Source organism: Schistocerca gregaria, chromosome 1 (assembly GCF_023897955.1).
Source record: "Schistocerca gregaria isolate iqSchGreg1 chromosome 1, iqSchGreg1.2, whole genome shotgun sequence".
NCBI lineage: Eukaryota > Metazoa > Arthropoda > Insecta > Orthoptera > Acrididae > Schistocerca > Schistocerca gregaria.
The window spans coordinates 1,090,056,596-1,090,080,535 of record NC_064920.1 but is presented as its reverse complement, the minus strand read 5'-3'; the positions used below and the strand labels follow the sequence as shown (position 1 = coordinate 1,090,080,535).

At 40.5% G+C, this 23,940-nt stretch overlaps 1 protein-coding gene across 2 annotated transcripts in view; it reads right to left on the bottom strand.

The window, feature by feature from the left end:
- The window catches only part of LOC126281995 (E3 SUMO-protein ligase ZBED1), a 59,816-nt gene extending 43,299 nt beyond the window's left edge, over positions 1-16,517 (bottom strand). The window contains exon 1 of one of the 2 annotated variants that reach the window (XM_049981390.1): positions 14,717-16,517. In XM_049981390.1, the coding sequence (XP_049837347.1) occupies positions 14,717-15,811 (1,095 nt within the window). In that variant the 5' untranslated portion in view covers positions 15,812-16,517. The remainder of the gene's footprint in view (positions 1-14,716) is intronic. The other variant, XM_049981384.1, reaches the window with a different exon arrangement.
- Positions 16,518-23,940: the final 7,423 nt, after the last annotated feature.

Sequence of the window (23,940 nt, the reverse complement as noted above, 5' to 3'; positions counted from 1 at the left end):
GTCTCATGGACCAAGGAAGACCTGGAAGCCCTATGGCCCTCAGGTGGTGGCTTTTTCAGCCACTGGCTGACATCTGGAGGGGCAGTAACCGTGGAAGAGAGGGCACCAAGCGATCCCTTCCACGTGAGGGGAGCTGGAGGAGGTAGGCACTTCTCCTGCACAGAGGTGGGGACTGAAGTCCCCAAAGAAGAAAGGGTTGTTACTCCCAATGTTGATAACAGGGGAGCAACGGAAGAGGGTGTTTCCCCAACTACCTGGGTGGGGGGGGCAGGAATAGACAGCTGGGCTGGAGGGCCCTCAAAAAGCAGCTGAGCTTGGGGGCTCGTAGCCAGGGATGGCAACATCGAAGCTGCTGCAGGAAACGTCGATGAAATGCGCACAGGGTGAAGTCGGTCGTACTTGCGTTTAGCCTCTGTGTAAGTCAGCCTGTCCAAGGTCTTATACTCCATAATCTTCCGTTCTTTTTGATAAACCACACAGTCTGACGAGCAAGGTGACTGTTTCTGTCCGCAGTTGACACAAACAGGGGGCGGCGAACACGGGACGTTGGGGCGGGAGGCACATCCACAATCCCGTCAGGTAGGGCTGGCGTCACATCCCAATGACATGTGCCCAAACCTCCAGCACTTAAAGCAGCGCATGGGGGAGGGTTGTAAGGCTTAACATCATATCGATATATCATTACCTTGACCTTCTTGGGCAGGGTGTCTCCCTAGAAAGCCAAGATGAAGGTGCCGACGGCGACCCTACTATCTTTAGGTCCCCTGAAGACACATCGTGCAAAGTGGACACCGCGGCATTCCAGATTTGCTCGGAGCTCGTCGTCAGACTGCAACAACAGGTCAAGATGAAAAATAAGTCCCTGAACCATATTGAGGCTCTTATGAGGTGTAATGGAGACTGCAACATCACCGAGCTTGTCAGAAGCAAGCAATGCCTGTGACTGTGCCAGGGATGCTGTCTGTATGAGGGCTGCTGCAGACCTCATTTTAGACATGCCCTCAACTTCTCCAAACTTGTCCTCTAAATTTTCCACAAAAAACTGACGCTTTGTGGTCAGAAATGAGTTCTCATCTGTTCGGCTGCAAACCAGAAATCGAGGAGAATACGTCTCACCAGGTAATTTAGACAGCTGTTCCTCCCCTGGTGTGGACAAGGAAGGGAACAATTGGGGGTCATACTGTAAAGCATTGAACTTTCCTTTCTTAGAGACTCGTGCTTGCGCACTATTCATATTTTGTTTCATGGTGGTCCCACGAGCAGCTAGGAGAAGGAGTGTCCACCCAGACAGAGCCCCGTTTGCTTGGTTAAGCCTAATACAACTGGGGGTTGGCAGGTTCCCCACAGGCTGCCCGATAGCAACTGTTCTACTTCAACAGCCATGCATCTCCTTGGCGTGCAGCAAAGCTTGAGATTGAGGGTTTTTTTTTTTTTTTTTTATAGGGGTTTATACCATCCTCGCGACCCAGGCAGTTATGCCAAGATTTCCGGGCTCTGTACTGTACAACGTTCCACCGTCGCGCCTTACGGTGGTCGTTGAAGCACACTCAGAGCTTACGGTATTGTGGGCAGCTCAGGGACCCAACAACTAAATGCAGAGTCCCCTGAGGGGCTGAAAAGCTTTAATATTTGCCCAAAGTAAAATCTTGAAGCATCCACTTGTCCAATAAAAAAGACAATGTCAACAAAAATATTCACATATTTGCTCTGCAAAGAGAGTCTTGTCTAAAGGCAGCAAAACCGTATCCATAAAGAGAAGGCCTGTTACTGGTTAATTTGGTACAATTATATAACCTTATCATCAGTTCATATTCAAAACATTGGTAAACGTTCAAAATTTTTATTTAATATATTTTATGATGCAAGACTTGTGTCACCAGATTCCCACAGAATAATTTTCATTACATTGCTACATAAAGTGAAAACACAGATAAATGTGTGACCTATCACATTATCTGCCTGACATTTCACATCTGCCAACTGCTGATAGGAATAGTGTGCAGGTGAGAGTTAAGGAAAGTCACAGGGGCACTACATAAAAATTAATCAGTTAACGAAAGGGAAAGATACTCGAGGAATAAATCTGATCTTACCTGTAATAACAGAAGGGACAACTGGGGGAAAAAAAGACGATAGACTGTTTCTCTTCAGGTAATTTGTGAATCACAGAAAGTATTTGACAATGTTGACTGGAATACGTTTGAACTTCTGAATAAATTGGGAATGGTGGTGGTGTGCAACAAATGCCACCAACGTCATTACTGTCACTGCAACAGGAGATTTCATTTCCCACACTGCATCTCGAAGTATGCCAGTGGTACAGAGATTGTTAAGTGAAACGGTTGTCTCGGAAACATCCGACCTAAAGTACAGATAGTGGTGGTTGTTTCAAACAAATGACTATGGAAGAAACTGCCGCCCTTGTAAAGCTTAAGTTCGAGGTTTGATGATGTTACATTGTTTGATATTTGTTTCACAGCAATCAACAGTGAACACACTCAGCACATCTGTAAACCTGTAAACATGGATACAACTGGTCATTGTTGTGTAATACAATACATTAATATGAAAGGTCTTAATCCAACTTATACTAAAGCTGAGCTAGAAACTACTCTGGGGGAGTCTACTCATTCATTCCAACTATAAGATATTGGCCAGCAGATCTGTTATAATAATAAATCCTATTAAACAGAAAGCAACAGAAGATATTGTTAATGATGTTTTTTGAAGAATTATTGAGTGGTTTTCTGAAAATAGATTCCCCCTTAATTTTGACTGGAAAAAAAAGAGGACGCTATTAAATTCTGTACAAGAAGTCATACAAACAATTTATGTACAACATGAACAAGAGTCAGTGAGTAGAATGATCCAAAATTTTGAGTGCTCATATTGATGAAAATTTGAACTGGAAAAAAGCATATTACTGAGCTTCTCAAACACTCAAGTTCAGCTAGTTTTGCTCTTTGTATAATTATTGATCTCGGAAACAAACAAAGCAATCTCCTAACATTTTAGCATATTTTCACTCAATAATGTCTCGTGGAATAATTTTCAGTGGTAACTCACCACTTAGAAAGGAAGTACCGATTACACAAAAGCAAAGCGAGCAGAAAAAATAAAATGTGGTGTTCACTGGCTGTTGTCATGTAGGTACATTGCCAAGGAGTTATGTATTTAACTGCATCATCACAACACATATATTAATGAAATTCATCATAAGTATGCCATTGCAATTCGAGAAGAATAATGATCTCCACACATACAACATTAGAGGAAAAAATTGCCTTTATTACCTATTATCAAAACTGTCAACAGCTCAGAAAAGAGTTCAGAATCAAGCAACAAAGCTTTTTGATCATTTGCAACGTAACATAAAAGTCTGCCAGGTAGCAAAGCAACTATTTCTTCTGAACAACTCCTATTCCACAGACGACTTTCTATTTAAAAACTAGTAGCAAGAAAGTGTACTTAAATGAGTAAGAATAAAAACATAATGTGTTAATTAAGGTTAAAACTAAACATGTATACTTATTCTGTAAGCTGACTCATTCCATATCATTTTAATAGAAGGATCATTTAAATGATGTAACTTATTAACTACCTAACTCTACAAGCTGCCAGTTGTGTAAGGGAATGATAACAACGAAAATTTGTGCTGGACTGAGTCTCTAACCCAGATTTCCTGCTTTATGCGAGTGTATGTTGTCGTTCCTGCATCACAATCTGTACTCGTAGACACATTATGTAACTCCTGTACAAGGAAGAACATTTTAACTGAAAGTCGCTGCTTGGTATTGGTCAATACATACAATACTGCAACGCCTACGGGTATATGCGTGTCCGAAGGAAAATTGCATCATTCTTCTTAAAAATACAGGCACTGCAATATTACATTAAACATTGCAGTAGTAAGTAAACAGGAAAGTATTAAACAGAGATGTTAGGAAAAGATGACAAGGAAGAAACTCTAGTGAAACTTCTACAAAAGCAGGTCAGTTTGGTGGAGTATTCTGGAGCTTTCTAGCATATTTATATTACTACTGGAGTTGCAAATCGTTTGATAAGGAGTTTGTGGCACAACTTGACTAGAAGAAGGGATCAGTTGGTAGGGCATGTTCTGAGGCATCAAGGGATCACCAACTTAGTATTGGAGGGCAGCGTGGAGGGTAAAAATTGTAGAGGGAAACCAAGAGATGAATACACTAAGTAGATTCAGGAGGATGTAGGCTGCAGTATGTACTGGGAGATGAAGAAGCTTGCACAGGAGAGAGTAGCATGGAGAGCTGCATCAAACCAGTCTCATGACTGAAGACCAGAACAACAAGACACAGACTGCTGTTTGTCACTGATTATTCAGGACTATAAAATATGAGGGTTGGAACTTAAATAGTGACAACTATTTATTTACAACTGATACAAAAGAGTTACATGATTGCACCTGTTACTGTCCTTCAAAGTAGTCACCAACTGTGTGTAGAACTCATTGCCATGATGTGGAAGGCGTGGTTCATTTAGCAGAGCTCGTTCTGTTGATGGTGTGAATGGAGAAGTCTAAAGTTATTGTGATTCTCATGTACGACTGAGATGGTGTTATCCTAACACATTATGTACCTCCACGGCAGACCGCCAATGCACCTAGTATTATGATTCGTTTTTGAAGCATCACCTGTGACCAGCTTTGCGAAAGAAGCAGTGATACTTTCTGCGCAACCGGACCCATCATTTTTCACGACAATGCATGGGTGCATACAGGGCATGCGGTGGCTGCTCTGTTAAGTTGATGGGACAGGGAAGTACTGTACCATCCATCATACTCCCTGGATGTATGTCTTTGTGACTGATTTGATTCCGAAGATGAAGCATCCACTTCGTGGCATTCGCTTCAGAACTGTTCAAGAGATTTTCGACAACCAGCAGACCGCTCTATTTGCACCATCAACAGAACAGGCTCTGCTAACAGTATACTACTCCTTCCACATCGCTGTCAACGGGTTCTACACAACACTGGTGACTACTTTGAAGGACAGTAACAGGTGCAAACATGTAACTCTTTTGTATTGGTTGTGAATAAATAGTTGCCACTATTTAAGTTGCAATCCTTGTATGTACCCAGGTAATAGCACAATGAGTTCATAAAAAGATCTTAGGGAGCTGGCAAAGATTGTAACATACTTCATATTCAAAAGAAAAATACACTTCATAAAGCTGTAAAATCACAATGAGACAGAATGGATGGCTAATACTTTCCTTTAAGAGCAAAATTTGAAGTAAAGCTGTTAGACATGTACAAAAGTAGGCAAAAATAATACTAGCTTTATGAGCTATCAGCTACTTTCTCAGGGAGGAAGGAGATATAGGTACCCAAAAGTTTGAAGGAAGGTGCAGGTACTTAGACCACAAGTTGAGAGAGGGAGTCACTTGCTGCAGGGACAAGGGGACACAAAAACCTGCCCCTCCTTTCTAACTTTGCTCAAAATATCGCTCTTTCCCAGAGAAAGGAGCTAACAATTCCAGAAGCTAGGATAGTTTTTCTCTACTTCTGTTTGTTGGCAGTAATTGGGATTTCAGATCCTGAAAGTAATTACTGGTCAGCCATTCTGTCTCCTTGTTACTGTAAATGGTTCATGGTACAGTACTGCAGAACTCAAGACTCACATCCGATGATGACGACTTGATTCGATCAGTGGTGATCATGCAATAAGCAATTTATTTTCAGTAGTTACCTCATACAACAAAAAGTGAATGTGATCACAATTTGCAGCAAATAAAATAGTCAAGTTCGTCAATATACCATTTTACTTGCTACTGTGGTGATCCAAAAACAACAGTATTCCATGATGTCAGGGCATTTTGACTCATCTAATTATTTGACTTGCACATATATACAGAGAAATTTTCTTGCTTAGTGCCCTAAACCAGTGGTATTGCACAGCACTCTAACTTATAACTATACCTGCATCCAATGATAACACAGCAAAAATCTGATAAACATACTTTTTTGCACCAGCACCAATTAATTTTTCATCTCAGGAGTATTGCAACTAGAGACTACACGTATAACTCTGACCAGACACTGAATGTCTGGCCATCCTGTAAGATGGATAGCCGGTGGCTGGATATTCGGCCGAACATCATCCCAAAGCACGCCATACCATGTACATCTGAGCAAGCCTGCGGAGATCAGCGTGGATGATCACGCAGGTTTTGGTAAATTCAGACAATTTAGTTCACAAGTGAACCAAGTGAATGATATACTGACTGACCTGACTTCTATTTGTTGTGAATTGTGATCACATTCAATTTTTGTTATATGAGATAACTACTGAAAATAATTTGTTAATTGCAAGATAAATTACAAAAAAATGTCATCAGAGAATGCGTGGATATAACCAGTGACAATAATAAGTTTTCCATTTGTTTGTTGGATAAAATTCATATTTCTTGTGGCAGAGAAGGAAGAAAAGCAGCTGTTTACCAAAGACTTAGCTTGTTATTTATTCTGTTGATTCGAATTGCTTTGTAACACTGATCCACAACTTGAATATCCCTAGATATGATGATTAATATTGCCAAGTATGTGCCTATTTACTGAATAAATCGTTTAAGTAAACTGGTTTGGGATGCACAGATGTTTTTGTGAAACATAATAATAAAAAATCACTCACAACAAATAGTAAATATCTAATCTATCCTAAACCCAATATTTTTATCATTTAATAGGTACTTCCGCTACGAAAAATTATTTGAGAAAGAAACATCCAATTAAATTCCAAGCAATTAATAAAGGATAGCCACTGCTGTGCCTACACCAGCTTTCACCACCTCTGGTATAAGGTTGTCTTCAACATCGGCAGAAAAGAAATGAACTGTCAGAATTATTTGGAAGGAAATTGTTTTGGTATGTAAATGACACAGAAGCCAAAAAATATTATTATCTCTTCTAGACAGGATTGGATTTAGATGACTCCTAAAATAAGCTGTGCCCTGTTATAAATTGCCACATTGTATGAACATTCCCCTCCCCCCCAAAATAGTGTTCCCAGCATCATGACAGAATTTATGGAAAAATAAAAGAAACATTTGAGATACTCTCATGGTTTCTGGAATGTCAGATATATGGGACTATTTGTAAAGCAATGCCAGATTCTTGAATGTCACTGCTTGTTCATTGTCTTCTGAATTCCTGCTCGAACATGGAGTTCTTGCTATGAAGCCTTTTCTAAGCTCCCACAGGAGAAAATTGGTGAAAATGTAGCATGGGAGAGTAATACTATAACAGATCGCTGGGATATGGATGAAACCAAAACAAAACATGACAGTTGTGCTAGCTGCTTCATCCAGTTGTTTCAGAGGGTTATAATAAAATTGAGCCATAAACGTCTAGCCTCGGGCACAGAAATGATCACTACTGGTATGCGTCTCATAGTGAATGAACAATAATACATCCACACTAGATGCCTGCATACTATAATTTTAAATGTTGTACTTTTCTTTCTGTATTACAAGACATACTGGCTGGCCTGAACTTACCTTAAGGAGCAGAAATTCATGATACTCCCAAATAGAAATGAATGAAATGTGCAGCATTAGCTTCTCGGAACCGAGAGCTCGCTGAAACCTGAAGTAGAAAGCTACAAAACATTTAGTGAGGCATGGAGCATACATTGAAAAGGCAGATCAGATACAATAGAGAGGAATGTTCATTACTGATGACAAAAATATTGTGACTGTCAAGGCGAAATTGAGTCTGGTGTGAAACATCTAGACACGAGTAGTAGCCCTAGGTGATTACAGATGTTTTTACCAGCCAATCAAGGAAAGTCTGCATTCAGTAGTGCAGGAATACCCATATTACGTTATATTAGCTGGTGGTGACTTAAATCTACTGAGTATATACTGAGATGCCGATAGATTCACAGCAGGTGGTACAGAAAGACAATCTGGCGAAGTGCTTTAGACAGAATTTTCAGAAAAGTGCCTTTAACAAATAGTTGAGCAATGCAAGTGCAAGGGAAGAATTTTAGGCCTCAAAACTACAAACCAGGAACCATGGACAACAATACCATGGACCTTGTTGTTGGCAGGGGGGCTTACATGCTTCAGCAATACAGATAGCCATACCGTAGGTGCAACCACAACGGAGGGTTATCTGTTGAGAGGCCAGACAAATGAGTGGTTCCTGAAGAGGGGCAGCAGCCTTTTCAGTAGTTGCAGGGGCAACAGTCTGGATGACTGACTGATCTGGCCTTGTAACACTAACCAAAATGGCCTTGCTGTGCTGGTACTGCGAACGGCTGAAAGCAAGGGGAAACTACAGACGTAATTTTTCCCAAGGGTATGCAGCTTTACTGTAAGTTTAAATGATGATGGAGTCCTCTTGGGTAAAATACTCCAGAGGTAAAATAGTCTCCCATTCGGATCTCCAGGCAGGGACTACTCAGGAGGACATCGTTCTCAGAAAAAAGAAAACTGACGTACTATATATTGGAGTGTGGAATTCAAATTCCTTAGTTGGGCAGGAGTGCGGGTAAGCTACTACAAACAGCATAGTGAACGCCTTATTGTGGTCAAGATAGACACGAAGCCAACGTCTACTGCAGTAATACAAGTTTATGTGCCAACTAGCTCTGCAGATGACGAAGAAATTGAAGAAATGTATGATGAGATAAAATAAATTATTCAGAAGTTAAGGGAGACGAAAATTTAATAGTCATGGGTGACTGGAATTCGAGACTAGGAAAAGGGAGAGAAGGAAACATAGTAGGTGCATATGGATTGCGGGTAAGAAATGAACGAGGAAGCCGCCTGGTAGAATTTTGCACAGAGCATAACTTAATCATAGCTAACACTTGGTTCAAGAACCATAAAAGAAGGTTGTATATATGGAAGAAGCCTGGACATACCGACAGGTTTCAGATAGATTGTATAATGCTAAGACAGAGACTTAGGAACCAGGCTTTAAATTGTAAGACATTTCCAGGGGCAGATGTGGACTCTGACCACAATCTATTGGTTATGAACTGTAGATTAAAACTGAAGAAACTGCAAAAAGGTGGGGAATTTAAGAACATGGGACCTGGATAAGCTGACTAAACCAGAGGTTGTACAGAGCTTCAGGGAGAGCATAAGGGAATAATTGACAAGGATGGGGGAAAGAAATACTGCAGAAGAAGAATGGGTAGCTTTGAGGGATGAAGTAGTGAAGGCAGCAGAGGATCAAGTAGGTAAAAAGATGAGGGCTAGTAGAAATCCTTGGGTAAGAGAACAAACATTGAATTTAATTGATGAAAGGAGAAAATATAAAAATGCAGTGAATGAAGCAGCCAAAAAAGAATACAAATTTCTCAAATTGAGATCGACAGGAAGTGCAAAATGGCTAAGCAGGCATGGCTAGAGGGCAAATATAAGGATGTAGATGCTTATGTCACTAGTGGTAAGATAGATACGGCCTACAGGAAAATTAAGAGACCTTTGGAGAAAAGAGAATCACTTGTATGAATATCAAGAGCTCAGATGGAAACCCAGTTCTAAGCAAAGAAGGGAAAGCAGAAAGGTAGAAGGAGTATACAGAGGGTCTATACAAGGGCAATGTACATGAGGGTAATATTATGGAAATGGAAGAAAATGCAGATGAAGATGAAATTGGGGATACGATACTGCGTGAAGAGTTTGACAGAACACTGAAAGACCTAAGGCTCCGAGAGCCAACCACATTCCATTAGAACTACTGACAGTCTTTGGAGAGCCAGCCCTGACAAAACTCAACCATCTGGCAAGCAAGATGTATGAGACAGGTGAAATACCCTCAGACTTCAAGAAGAATATAATAATTCCAATCCCAAAGAAATCAGGTGTTGACAGATGTGAAAATTACTGAACTATCAGTTTAATAAGTCACGGCTGCAAAATACTAACATGAATTCTTTACGGGTGAATGGAAAAACCGGTAGAAGCTGACCTCGGGGAAGATCAGTTTGGATTCCGTAGAAATATTGGAGCCCGTGGGGCAATAATGACCCTCTGACTTATCTTACAAGATAGATTAAGGAAAGGCCAACCGACGTTTGTAGCATTTGTAGACTTACAGAAAGCTTTTGACAATGCTGACTGGAATACTCTCTTTCAAATTTTGAATGTGGCAGGGGTCAAATACAGGAAACAAAAGGCTGTTTACAATTTGCTCAGAAACCAGATGGTAGTTATATGAGTCAACGGGCATGAAAGAGAAGCAGTAGTTCGGAAGGGAGTGAGACAGGGCTGTAACCTCATGTTATTCAATCCAATGTCATTCAATCAGTATATTTAGCAATCAGTAAAGGAAACAAAAGAAAAATTTGGAGAAGGAAATTAAATCCATGGAGAAGAAATAAAAACTTTGCAGTTTGCCGATGATATTGTAATTCTGTCAGAGACAGCGAAGGACCTGGAACAGCAGTTGAATGGAATGGACAGTGTCTTTAAAGGAGGATATAAGATGAACAACAACAAAATCAAAACGAGGATAATGGACTGTAGTCTAATTAAGTCGGGCGTAGCTGAGGGAATTAGATTAGGAAATGAGACACTTAAAGTAGTAAAGGAGTTCTGCTATTTGGGGAGCAAAATAACTTATGATGGTCGAAGTAGAGAGAATATAAAATGCAGACTGGCAATGGCAAGGAAAGCATTTCTAAAGAAGAGAAATTTGTTATCACTGAGTATAGATTTAAGTATCAGGAAGTCTTTAATGAAAGTATTTGGAGTGTAGCCATGCATGGAAGTGAAACATGGATGATAAATAGTTTAGACAAGAAGAGAATAGAAGCTTTCGAAATGTGGTGCTATAGAAGAATGCTGAAGATTAGATGGGTAGATCATGTAATTAATGATGAGGTACTGAATAGAATTGGGGAGAAGAGAAATTTGTGGCACAGCTTGACTAGAAGAAGGGATTGGTTGGTACGAAATGTTCTGAGGGATCAATGGATCACCAATTTAGTATTGGAGGGCAGCGTGGAGGGTAAAAATCGTAGGGGGAGACCAAGAGATGAACACACGATGCAGATTCAGAAGGATGTAGGTTGTAGTAGGTACTAGGAGATGAAGAAGCTTGCACAGGATAGAGTGACATGAAGAACTGAATCAAACCAGTCTCTGGACTGAAGAGCACAACAACAGCTACAAACAGGCCTGACCTTATTGACAGTGTCTGTGTAAAGATAGGAATTAGTGACCACCATGCCGCAATAGTGACGATTGTTGCTAAAGTTAGTAAATCTCTGAAGTACACTATACTCCACACGGCGAGGGAAGAGCTCTGACAGTTGACATGGCCTTGGCTCACGTGCTTCGCGCATCCATGACGGCCAATGAGATCATGAGCTTTTGTTTACATTACTGTGGCAATGTCCCAGCGTTGCAGTTGTGCCGGGCAACCACGTGCTATGCTCAGGTTTGTGTGTGCATTCTGTTACTTCTGTGAGTTTTTTGCCGTGTGTAAGTGGAAAATGGCTACCTGTAGTGCAGAGGAGAGAGCTGTAGCGAAAGGAGCTACGCTGAAATCCCAAACATGCAAATTTATATGCAGATTGCATGTTTACTTTGAAAGAGGAAGGGACAATGGTGGGCCTTTGACATCAGTGAGTAAACTGGTTGACAGAGTGGTAGAAGCATTGAACATCTCTACAGCGACAGTGAAGAGAGTCACAAATGATAAAGACGCTGCCAATTTGGCTGCGAAACTGTTATTGTGACACCTGGATAATCAAGAAAGAGATTGTGTCGTGTGACCGAAACGGACAACTTTGACGAACGTTTTATCAGGCAAAAAACAGACGCGTCCTACAAGAGGAAGTAGTATCTGACACTTAAAAAGTTGATGGCATCACTGTAGGACACTGGTTAGTTCACAGGCAGAACAACAACTCTCTCAATGGAATGTGGAGACATTGTAGCATGGAAATGTCGTTTTCTGCGCGAGTTGCCAGTAGTGAATTCGGAAAAGGTAATACTGATTGACGAAACATGGGTCAACGTGCATCATGCATGTTCCGTTGCATGGACAGACGACATGCGCCACGGAACTGGTAAGGGAGGGCGACTAATTATGCTTCATGCTGGCTCTATGTACGGTTTTGTGTGTGGGCTATTATGATGTTTGAATAATAATAATAAAAACTGTAGGTTACAGCGAGGAGATGGTTTGCTACCAAATGTCAATTCTGGTAGTGTATTTGTAATGGACAATATGCCGTACCATTCTGTACAATTAAATAAGGCACCACCGGCTGTTGCAAAGAGAGATGAAATAGTCATTTGGTTGAAAGGTAGTAAAATAGACTTTGAACAGAATATGCAGAAAGTGGAACTTCTGGAATTAGTGTAATGATACAAGCCACAGAAGATGCATTATGTGATTGATACAGTAGCAGAAAACCACAGCCAAAACGTTATATGTCTTTCACTGTACCACTGCAATTACAATGCAATTGAACTTATCTGGGCTCAAATAAAAGCAGGCGTTGTGGAGCGAAACAAAACCTTTACTTTGCGAGACACAGCGAGGCTGGTAAATAAGGCTGTCACTTGAACAATGCCAGAAAATTGGAAGAACGTCGTGAACCATGGGTGGAAAGAGATTACAAGGTCAAACACAGAAGAAAGTGTAAGAGAAGAACCCATTCACAATATTGTAATTTCTTTATCAGATGATGAGAACAGTAGCAGCGAAGATACCGAAGACTATGTGGTTGTTCTCCTGCACAAAAAATAGAGGTAACATGCACATAACATTTATGCAATTGAATAATTTTTATTTTATTGTTATACAATCCACAGTTCGGCCTTTGGCCATTTACAAGTACATTAACTTATCTATATGTCAAAATATATCAGACTGGTATGAAATACAGCAAAATCTGAGCTGTATAACAATTTAATAAAAATTGTTGCAGTCAAATGGCTGCAACATCATTAAAGAAAATATTTACATGTGTATGTGTGTGTGTGTGTGTGTGTGTGTGTGTGTGGTGACAAACACTGGTATCATCAGGAGTGCCCCATGAAAGTGTGACAGGGCAGCTCTTATTCACTGTATACATAAATGATCTTTTGGAAACGGTGAGCAACAATTTACAGCTGTTGGCTAATGACACTGTAGTATAAGGGAAGGTGTCATTGTTGAGTGACTGTGGGACTAGTCAAGATGACTTACAGGGTGACAATGAATGAATCATATGGGGGGGACATAGATTAGTTACAAACTGCAGTGTCCATACACTTTATTCAACATGTAAACACTATGGATTTAGATGATGACATATTCAATATGCCTGCCCTCATTTGCGATGATGTGGCGCAGACGAATATTGAAATTCTGTTTGAACTGATGAAGTGTTGGAACATCGATCCTGTCAATGACCTCTAGAATGGCTGTTTTCACCTCAGCAATGGTTTTGGGGTTATTGCTGTACAATATAGCCGCATAAAAAGGAGTCACTTGTGTTCACATCCAGAGAATGTGGCAATCAATCAATGCCAATGCCTGTGGCCTCTGGGTACCCTAGAGCCAAAATGCGGTCCTCAGAGTGCTCCTCCAGGACATCAAACAGTTTTTTCCTGCTTTGACGGGGTCGAGCTCCATCTTACGTGAACCACATTATGTTGAAATGAGGCTCATTTTGGATAACGAAGATGAAATCACATTCCAAACCTTTCACGTACCATTTGGTAGTCACTGTGACATCACGGAACATTGCATTGATTACTCCGTGACTGGACATTGCACACCACACAGTCACCCACAGAGGGTGAAGACACTTTCCAATTGTGAAATGCAGATTCTCAGTCCTCCAAATGTTTCAACTGTGCTTACTGATGAACCTATCCAATTGAAAGTGGGCTTCGTCGCTAAACCTAACCATACAGCGTGAACTAATTTCTACCACGTCCTATGGCCAAATGTGCAGTTTGAACATCGTAACACAAACTGTTCAGAAGTTATGATGAATATATTTAATATAGTTCAATAATTGTCCCCTGCAGACAGAATTTCTAGTTGGTGTGATGGATGGCAATGCAAATGAGTAGGAAAGACAATTCTGTAATGTTCAAATACAACATTAGTAGCGTACTGCTTGACCAGTCACAGCGATTAAATATCTAGGCATAACATTGCAAAATAACATGAAACGAAATGAGCAGGACAGGTTGATAGTATAGACGGCAAATGCTTGATATTTATTTTTATCAGGAGAATTTTGGGAATGGGTAGCTCATCCATAACGGAGACGGATGCGAGGGGGGAGAGGGGGAGGGGGCGGGGGAGAGAGAGATTAAACTAATTGCTTTATTTGAAAGCTACAAAGAGCACAAGTAAGACTTCTGATAAGCAATGTTGTAGGAGAAATGTCCTCATACTTTCCATTTGTTGTACCGTAATGAATATAACCTCTTAAGTTTGTTATGGCACAACAAATGGAAAGTATTAAAACACTTCTCCTACAACATAAACATACAAACATGTTCTTCCATTTTTAGAATTCACCCAATAAATCAAAACAAGAAATGATACCTTGAAGACTGGTTAGAGGAAAAAGAAGGTTAGGTAGAAAAATAATCACTTTCAGTGTGACAATGCTCAAACATCATGACATTTGACATAAAATAAATAAATATAGTTATTCTGCAGGGTGGACACTAGACAAAGAATGGCACAGTTCATTACTCATAAACTTACCTGTAAACTATGAACAAGGCATGGCACTAATGATAGGCCCTTATGCGACAATGCTGTAAGGATTTCTTCCCTTGTTGTCGCAATAACAACAGCAGTAATATGATCTATCTTTAGGTCCCACTCTTGAAATAATGCATCAAAAGTAATACTCCACTGATTCGAATCCATATCAGCAGCACAGTGTATTGAACATAACACTTTTGTTTCCATTACTGGCTCAACAGACGGCTGGTAATGAACTGACACAGTGATATATGGTTCACCACTTGCAAGGCTCCATTCCTCTATACTCATTGACATTTCACTGTTTATACCTGACAGTGCTGACATGGCAGGATCCTTGAAAGAATCATATATTTTGGGTATTATTTCTTCTTCAAGCTTGGTCTTACTTGGTATTTCACACGGTGAACGTAGCGTTGCTATAAGTCTCTGAAATCCACGACCTTCAACTACATCAGGTAACTGTAAATCTAAAATGATAAATTCTGCTATTGCGTCAGAAACTGTCTTACCATCCACCATACTATGGATGTGGCTACTAGAATTGTTTTCTTCTGGAAGAATAATGGCAACATTTTGATTGCTCATACCTTGCGTATTACCCTTCAGGACAACACGAACATTCTGGTTACTAGACGAATCATCGTCTATATTCTGAAGAGTTATATTTGGATCCGTTATAAACTGTATATCTCCCTCAATCTGCACGGTGCCGTCCACAGCCGTTGTGTAAATGTGTGGTGAAAGTCCAGGCAACTTTAGCTTTTTCATTGCGCGCTTTTCCTTGGGATCCATGCTTGGTCTACGGGGCGGCGCTGACGCCTCCAGCTCCAACAACTCGTGGGCATGTTTATTTTGCAAGTGCATTCTTAAATTACTGGTGTTTCGATTATATGTTATTTGCGTCTTGCAAAGTATGCAGACAATTTTTACCTTCGTCAAAATATCTCCCTCATCGGTAGCAGGGAATCCGAAATACTTCCAGTAAATACTCCTCATTGACATCGGCACAACCAACTTCTTATACGTAAATGTGTGTTTTTCTTCCATCATTTTTGCTAACATCATCTGCATTTGTATTTTTGAATCCATCTCTTGGTTTCCTCATAATATTTAAAGGAAATCCATTTTTAATGTTTACACTACATACAACACACGCCTAACACTTCGAAGCATGACTTTCACAATCATTTTCATAGAAAACGGCACCCAAGTGTTTAATTTACTGACATTGTCGCTCCACAACACACTACACTACGCTTGTCTAGGCAATCTTAAAACGCACAATTCACTTCAAAATGGATGCCACACATTTCATATACGTTGAAGTTAATATCATGAAGTGATACCGAGAAAAACTACAAAAAGTGTAAACACTTTGTAACTTTAAATTGTTTATCACTCAAAATTTACCGCGATATTTCCGATATAATCAACTTTTGACAAATAGATATCGACGTTCAATCCCTCGTTTTTGGTCGCAAATACTCGCACTGTTCCGACGCCATCAATATCGACTACGTAGTACGTAGGTTTGAGCAAAGATTTCCATAACGGAACATGTGACTCTACTCTCGTCAGAGATATGCAAATAAAAAGACGTTATCACCACAAACACGCCCAAAATGTACGTACCTAATTTTTAGAGAGTTTTTTTGCATTAGTTTAGACTGTTATAATTATTATGATTGTTAATGTTTCGTTTGGTCATGTAAATAACACTTAGAATCATTAGTTCGCTTAGAGGTCGGTTCATACTGGACGTCAACGGAACTGAACGGAAGGTCGACGTAACAAGGAGGCGCCCAAGTTTTGTGCTCACTTAAAGATAAGTTATTTGGCGTGCAATAACGGCTAGTTCTGCAAAGAATATGCAGTAAATACGTGTATTAGTGTGTGTTGTCACTCTTTCAAATTTTTTTACGTATAATTCAAGAAAACGCTAAATGTTCGTAAATCCGGTCTGTAGTCATATAATTGTGTACGTTTTGTCGTGGTAAGCAGACTGTCATTGCTTTTTTACCAGCATAGTTAAGCAGAGGTTATTCCTATATTTTTTAGTTCATGTTTCCCGAGGGTGTGTACATTTAATTTGTTTCGTTCAAAAATTTTCCGCTACTAGTTTCCTTTACTTAAAGCTAAATTTTTGCAAATGATTTTTCTTATTCTTCAGTAAGTTAATGAACTTATTCTTGCCTAATCATTATGTATCATGAGCGAAAAATACCTGATTTGCTGTAGATTTGTTAGTTTGGGGGTATGATGTGATGCTTCTTTTCTATCGAAATGACTGTAGTGGCATTGGAATTGGGGAAGTAAATATGGTCCTTAAGTGGTTTTTCAGATTACACAGTAGTGAAAGGAATGTAGTTTAACATGAAAAAAATATATCTAACATATATGGAAAACAGTTGAAAAGAAACTCAGAAAGTACAAATGTTCTATGACATAGTAATTAGTCTTACACAAATTGCATTGACCAATAAGCAACAAGCTATATTAAAGTCTTTCAATACATTTTTTTACTTGATCTTAGGATGAATAAAATCAAAGAAATTAATGGGGAAATAAATTAGTCACTGAAGTAGCTAAGGTAGATCAGTCAAAACTAATACAGCTTTTAAAATAGAAAAACGCCAATGGAACAGTATTCAGATATTGAGTAACCTTCATAAAAACTAGAAATGGGTGAAGTTACCATTACTGAACGTGATAAAGATAATACAGATGTCATATATGATAACAACTACATTAAAAAAACAAAGTCCTTATTTAATCCAAATGGGATTATTGGCTTTAAAAAAGATGCCACCAGAGATTTATAATTTTTGAAAAAGAAAAATAGAGACTACCGCCTTCCTGTTTCAGAAAGATAGAAGACGTCTTCTCTAGATACTACCGCCTTCCTGTTTCAGAAAGCAAGCAAGCAATTTCTAGCTCTATGATCCACAGTTTCATGTGGCTACCTTTACGACACCACAAAATCAGCAAATAAATAGAGATGTTACAGGCAGGTAGCAGTAGCTAGTGGATCTAAAACCTATGAAGTGTCTATTGTATATAAGCAACTTAAAAAATTGAAGATTCACAAAATGCTAATGAAAATGGCTTGACGTAGGAACAACAAAGAAAAGCTAAAAAAAAAAAAGTTCACTCTCATGACATACAATGACTAACTTTCATGCAAAGTGGAGCCATGTTGTATAGAAACAAATGCAAAGTTTGGCTTTGAAACATTTATGACAAATGAGTATCCCTCAAATAGTAATATTACGCAGTATGTAGCAAACCCTACTGCTGGGTGACCTTTTACAAGGTGAAGGCATCCTGATGAGAAGTTACAGCGTTACAATCCACCTGGAGACAGCAGATTCGCTTCGTATTGGCTGAAGGAAGCAGACTCTAATAAGGTAGTGAACATTTCCCTTGTCCCTGATTGGCTGATAAGTTTGAGGCAGCAACTATGGTGTCATTGCTGGTTAGAATCAGGTGGTGAAGGCCAAGATGAATGGTCACAAATGAGATGGCTGTAGACAATTCTTAAGAAATATTACATTGCTAGAGTTGAGTGGTGGCAACAACAGGGAGCGGGTGTGTATGTAACATCACTGATAAAAACTATCACACTTTACTCTACTTTACTTTGTGGCAGGCAGACAGACGACCCTTCGCACCACAGGGAGCCGTCACAGAAACCGAAAGTCACCACCCGATTGACAAGGAGAGTTCGCATTCCTTGACAACTGACAGAGAGATGTCGCAGATTCATAACAGGACAATCATGTTGTTATTGTTGTTTACAGACTTCCAGCATGCTGGAATAGCTGTGGGTCAGCAACAAAAAATCAGTCCAAAATTGCAAATTTAATTTTTTTATTCACTCCATGACTAGTTTCAGGCCAAGGCCCATTTTCAAATCATCATAACATAGTTAAATATGTATTCGAAGATGTGAAACCACATCAAAAATGTGCAATGGAGAGTTACAGTGCATACATCTGTTTGCACAGATCACTGTGCGTACATCCAGCTCTTACAAGAAAACAAATCGGCAGTGACAGAGCACTCTATTGACACGGGACACTCTATGGTGTAAGATAACATCGAAATTTTAGCCTTGACTTCATCTTTCAGGGGCTCAGTAGAGAAAGAAGCAATTGAAATTCGGTTGGCGACAAATTTAATTAATGCAGGTGTCGACTTGAGCTTGGACAAATCATGGAATCAGGCACTTTCTGTAATAAACAAGACGTCGCAATGGTACAGCTCGCAGTGATGTATCAATATCGATATTGCAGCCGTAGATCTAATTTTACGCATACGCTGTACCTCTTTGCCACCAATCGAAGTCGACATCTACATCTACATCCATACTCCGCAAGCCACCTGACGGTGTGTGGCGGAGGGTACCTTGAGTAGTTCTATCGGTTCTCCCTTCTATTCCAGTCTCGTAATGTTTGTGGAAAGAAGGATTGTCGGTATGCTTCTGTGTGGGCTCTAATCACTCTGATTTTATCCTCATGGACCCTTCGCGAGATATACATAGGAGGGAACAATATACTGCTTGACTCTTCGGTGAAGGTATGTTCTGGAAACTTTAACAAAAGCCCGTACCGAGCTACTGAGCGTCTTTTCTGCAGAGTCTTCCACTGGAGTTTATCTATCATCTCCGTAACGCTTTCGCGTTTACTAAACGATCCTGTAACGAAGCACGCTGCTCTCTGTTGGATCCTCTCTATCTCCTATATCAGCCCTATCTGGTACGGATCCCACACTGGTGAGCAGTAATCAAGCAGTGGGCGAACAAGCGTAATGTAACCTACTTCCTTTGTTTTCGGATTGCATTTCCTTAGCATTCTTCCAATGAATCTCAGTCTGGCATCTGCTTTACCGACGATCAACTTTATATGATCATTCCATCTTAAATCACTCCTAATGCGTACTCCCAGGTAATTTATGGAATTAACTGCTTCCAGTTGCTGACCTGCTATTCTGTAGCTAAATGATAAGGAATCTATCTTTCTGTGTATTCGCAGCACATTACACTTGTCTACACTGAGATTCAATTGCCATTCCCTGCACCATGCGTCAATTCGTTGCAGATCCTCCTGCATTTCCATTGTTACAACCTCTCGATACACCACAGCATCATCTGCAAAAAGCCTCAGTGAACTTCCGATGTCATCCACAAGGTCATTCATGTATATTGTGAATAGGAACGGTCCTATGACACTCCCTTGCGGCACACCTGAAATCACTCTTACTTCGGAAGACTTCTCTCCATTGAGAATGACATGCTGCGTTCTGTTGTCTAGGAACTATTCAATCCAATCACACAATTGGTCTGATAGTCCATATGCTCTTACTTTGTTCATTAAACGACTGTGGGGAACTGTATCGAACGCCTTGCGGAAGTCAAGAAACACGGCACCTACCTGTGAACCGATGTCTCAGGCCCTCTGAGTCTCGTGTACGAATAGGGCGAGCTGGGTTTCACACTACCGTCTTTTTCGAAACCCATGCTGATTCCTACAGAGTAGATTTCTAGTCTCCAGAAAAGTCATTATACTCGAACATAATACGTGTACCAAAATTCTACAATTAATTTTTTCTCTATCCCTCTGTCCTCTATTTCGATATCTACCATTTTGTCATCTGTGCGACAATTTAGAGAAGGAGCTACAGTGCAGTCTTCCTCTGTGAAGCAGCTTTGGAAAAAGACATTTAGTATTTCGGCCTTTAGTCTGTCATCCTCTGTTTCAGTACCATTTTGGTCACAGAGTATCTGGACATTTTATTTTGATCCACCTACCGCTTTGACGTAAGACCAAAATTTCTTAGGTTTTTCTGCCAAATCAGTACATAGAACTTTACTTTCGAATTCATTGAACGCCTCTCGCATAGCCCTCCTCACACTACATTTCGCTTTGCGTAATTTTTGTTTGTCTGCAAGGCTTTGGCTATGTTTATGTTTGCTGTGAAGTTCCCTTTGCTTCCGCAGTGGTTATCTAACTCGGTTGTTGTACCACGGTGTCTCTTTTCCATCTCTTACAGTCTTGCTTGGCACATACTCATCTAACGCATATTGTACTATGGTTTTGAACTTTGTCCACTGATCCTCAACACTATCTGTACTTGAGACAAAACTTTTGTGTTGAGCCGTCAGGTACTCTGTAATCTGCTTTTTTTCACTTTTGCTAAACAGAAAAATCTTCCTACCTTTTTTAATATTTCTATTTATGGCTGAAATCATCGATGCAGTAACCACTTTTTGATGGCTGACTCCCTGTTCTGCTTTAACTGTTTCAAATAGTTCGGGTCTGTTTGTCACCAGAAGGTCTAATATGTTATCGCCACGAGTCGGTTCTCTGTTTAACTGCTCAAGGTAGTTTCCAGATTAAGCACTTAAAAAAATTTCACTGGATTCTTTGTCCCTGCCACCTGTTATGAACGTTTGAGTCTCCCAGTCTATATCTGGCAAATTAAAATCTCCACCAAGAACTATAACATGGTGAAGAAATCTACTCGAAATATTTTTCAAATTATCCTTCAGGTGCTCAGTCACAACAGCTGCTCAGCCAGGGGGCCTATAGGGACATCCAATTACCGTGTCTGAGCCTGCCTTAACCATGACCTTCACCCATATTATTTCACATTTCGGATCTCCATCAATTTCCTTCGATACTATTGCACTTCTTATCGCTATAAACACGCCTCCCCCTTCACTGTCCAGCCTGTCTCTGCGGTATACATTTCAATCTGAGTTTAGGATTTCATTACTGTTTACGTCTGCTTTCAGCCAACTTTCTGACCCTAGTACTATAGGGGCATTGTGACTGTTTATTAATGAGATCTGTTCTGGGACCTTTCTATAGACACACCTGCAGTTTACTATTAGCACATTAATATTGTTATTCCCTGTTGCATTTTGCCTACTCCTACCTTGCCGCACCGCAGGAGGCGTCTTGTCGGGCCTAGGGAGGGAATTCTCTAACCTAAAAACCCCACATGCGCACTCCACACGTACTCCGCTATCCTTGTAGCCGCTTCCGGCGTGTAGTGCACGCCTGACCTATTCAGGGGGACCCTACATGTCTCCACCCGATAGCGGAGGTCGAGAAATTTGCACCCCAGATCACTGCAGAATAGTCTGAGCCTCTGGTTTAAGCCTTCTTTCTACTCGGTTCCAAACCAGAGGACCGCAATCGGTTCTGGGAACGATACTACAAATAGTTAGCTCAGATTCCACCCCAAGAGCGAGGCTTTCCACCTTCACCAATTCCGCCAACCGCCTGTACGAACTGAGGATGGCCTCTGAACCCAGACGGCAGGAGTCATTGGTGCCGACATGAGCAATAATTTGCAGTCGGGTGCACCCAGTGCTCTCTTTCACCTCCGGCAGGGTCTCCTCCACATCTCGGATGAGAGTCCCAGGCAAGCAGACAGAGTGAACACTGGCCTTCTTCCCAGACCTTTCCGCTATTTCCCTAAGGGGCTCCATCACCCGTCTAACGTTGGAGCTCCCAATAACTAATAACCCCCCCCCCCCCCCCCCCCTCGTGTGCCTGCTCAGACCTTGTTGAAGGAGCGGCCACATTTCCACTCACAGGCAGAGCAGGCGATGCCACATGGCTAGCCTCCACATTGACCCTCCGCGTCATGCGCCGTGAACGCCGCTGAACTCACCACTCCCCTTGGGGGAGGTTGGCCCAGCCGCGCCCGGTACCCTCGACAGCAGGGACAGTGGGTGAAGCGTGTAACACCTAGCGCCTTGTGCAGCTGTGGTGGCATGCACAGTGGGGTGGCCAGTGGATTTAAAACGATGGAGCAAGTGCTGAAGCCTTAGTCACTTGGCTCACTCTGAAGATGGCTGGATGGTATACAGTCAGAATATCAGAAGAAGAAGTAAAATTTACATTGTTGCATGCTCGAAATTTTATGGAACAGTCATTGTGTTGTGAAAATATGAAGTTGCACAACAGATATTTTTATTATAAATATCAGTAAGATTTGATCCATGAGTGCCAACAGAGGAAATGTCACATTATTAAGCAACATGGAAATATGTTAGTGTTCTCATAGGAGAGATAACAACGATGAACTTTAGTCAGAATCACATGACGAACTGACAGAATTACAAGAGAAAAGATTATCAATGAAAGATATTTCAGATGTCACAGATTCATTCAAATGATTATGGTTTAGAAATGAGTCTACTGAGAGAAAGTCAATTCACTTTATTATTAGGCACTGCACCTGTTGATAGTGATGGTGAACTGTCTATTGAAAGTACAGGGTAAATATTACTGACCATGAAATCAGGATGATGGGGTTTCTTAGAGAACTCTGGGAATGACTCGAAAATTCCATGAAAAATCAAGAAGAAAAACTCTAAAACTCAGTTAAAACTTCTGAAAAGACAGGTCAAAAATTGATAAGCAAGTTATCAAACTTGAAGAAACCGAAAAAATGAGATTCACACAGAAAACTCAGTACTACTGAAGGAATGATGAAGAAAGTGAAAATTTAGTAACTGATGCTTTGTCAGAAACAGTATCAAATTGTAAACAAATAACTGAAGCAACTGAACCTCGAGTGACTGTTTCAGAAATTAGTCATATTAAGTTAATCGAAGTTAGTGATGTTTAGTTAATAAAAAATCAAAAGTGAACTGGAAATTGTTAGATTTTTTATAAGGGACAGTGTTTCTACATAAAAAAGGTTTGCAAAGATTTATTTGATTTGAAAGTGAGCATATATGTATTTGGAATTATATGTATTGATTGAAATTGCAAGCGTATTTTCATTCGGCCTGAGAGAGTTCCCTAAAGTAAACTCCGTCCGAACAGGGCTTGGAAGCCCCAGTGGTACCGACCGCCACCGTGTCATCCTCATCCCACAGGTGTCACTGGATGTGGATATGGAGGGGCATGTGGTCAGCACACCGCTCTCCCGGCTGCATGTCAGTTTACAAGACCAGAGCCACTACTTCTCAATCAAGTAGCTCCTCAGTTTGCCTCACAAGGATTGACTGCACCCTGCTTGCCAACAGTGCTCGGCAGACAGAATGGTCACCCATCCAAGTTCTAGCTCTGCCCAACAGCACTTAACTTCGGTGATCTGATGGAAACCGGCATTTGTGAGAGAGTTCCACAGTAAAATTAAAATGCTGATTGTTGATTTGAGTGCTGTTTTCGCTAACCATCTGAAAGAAGCAATAC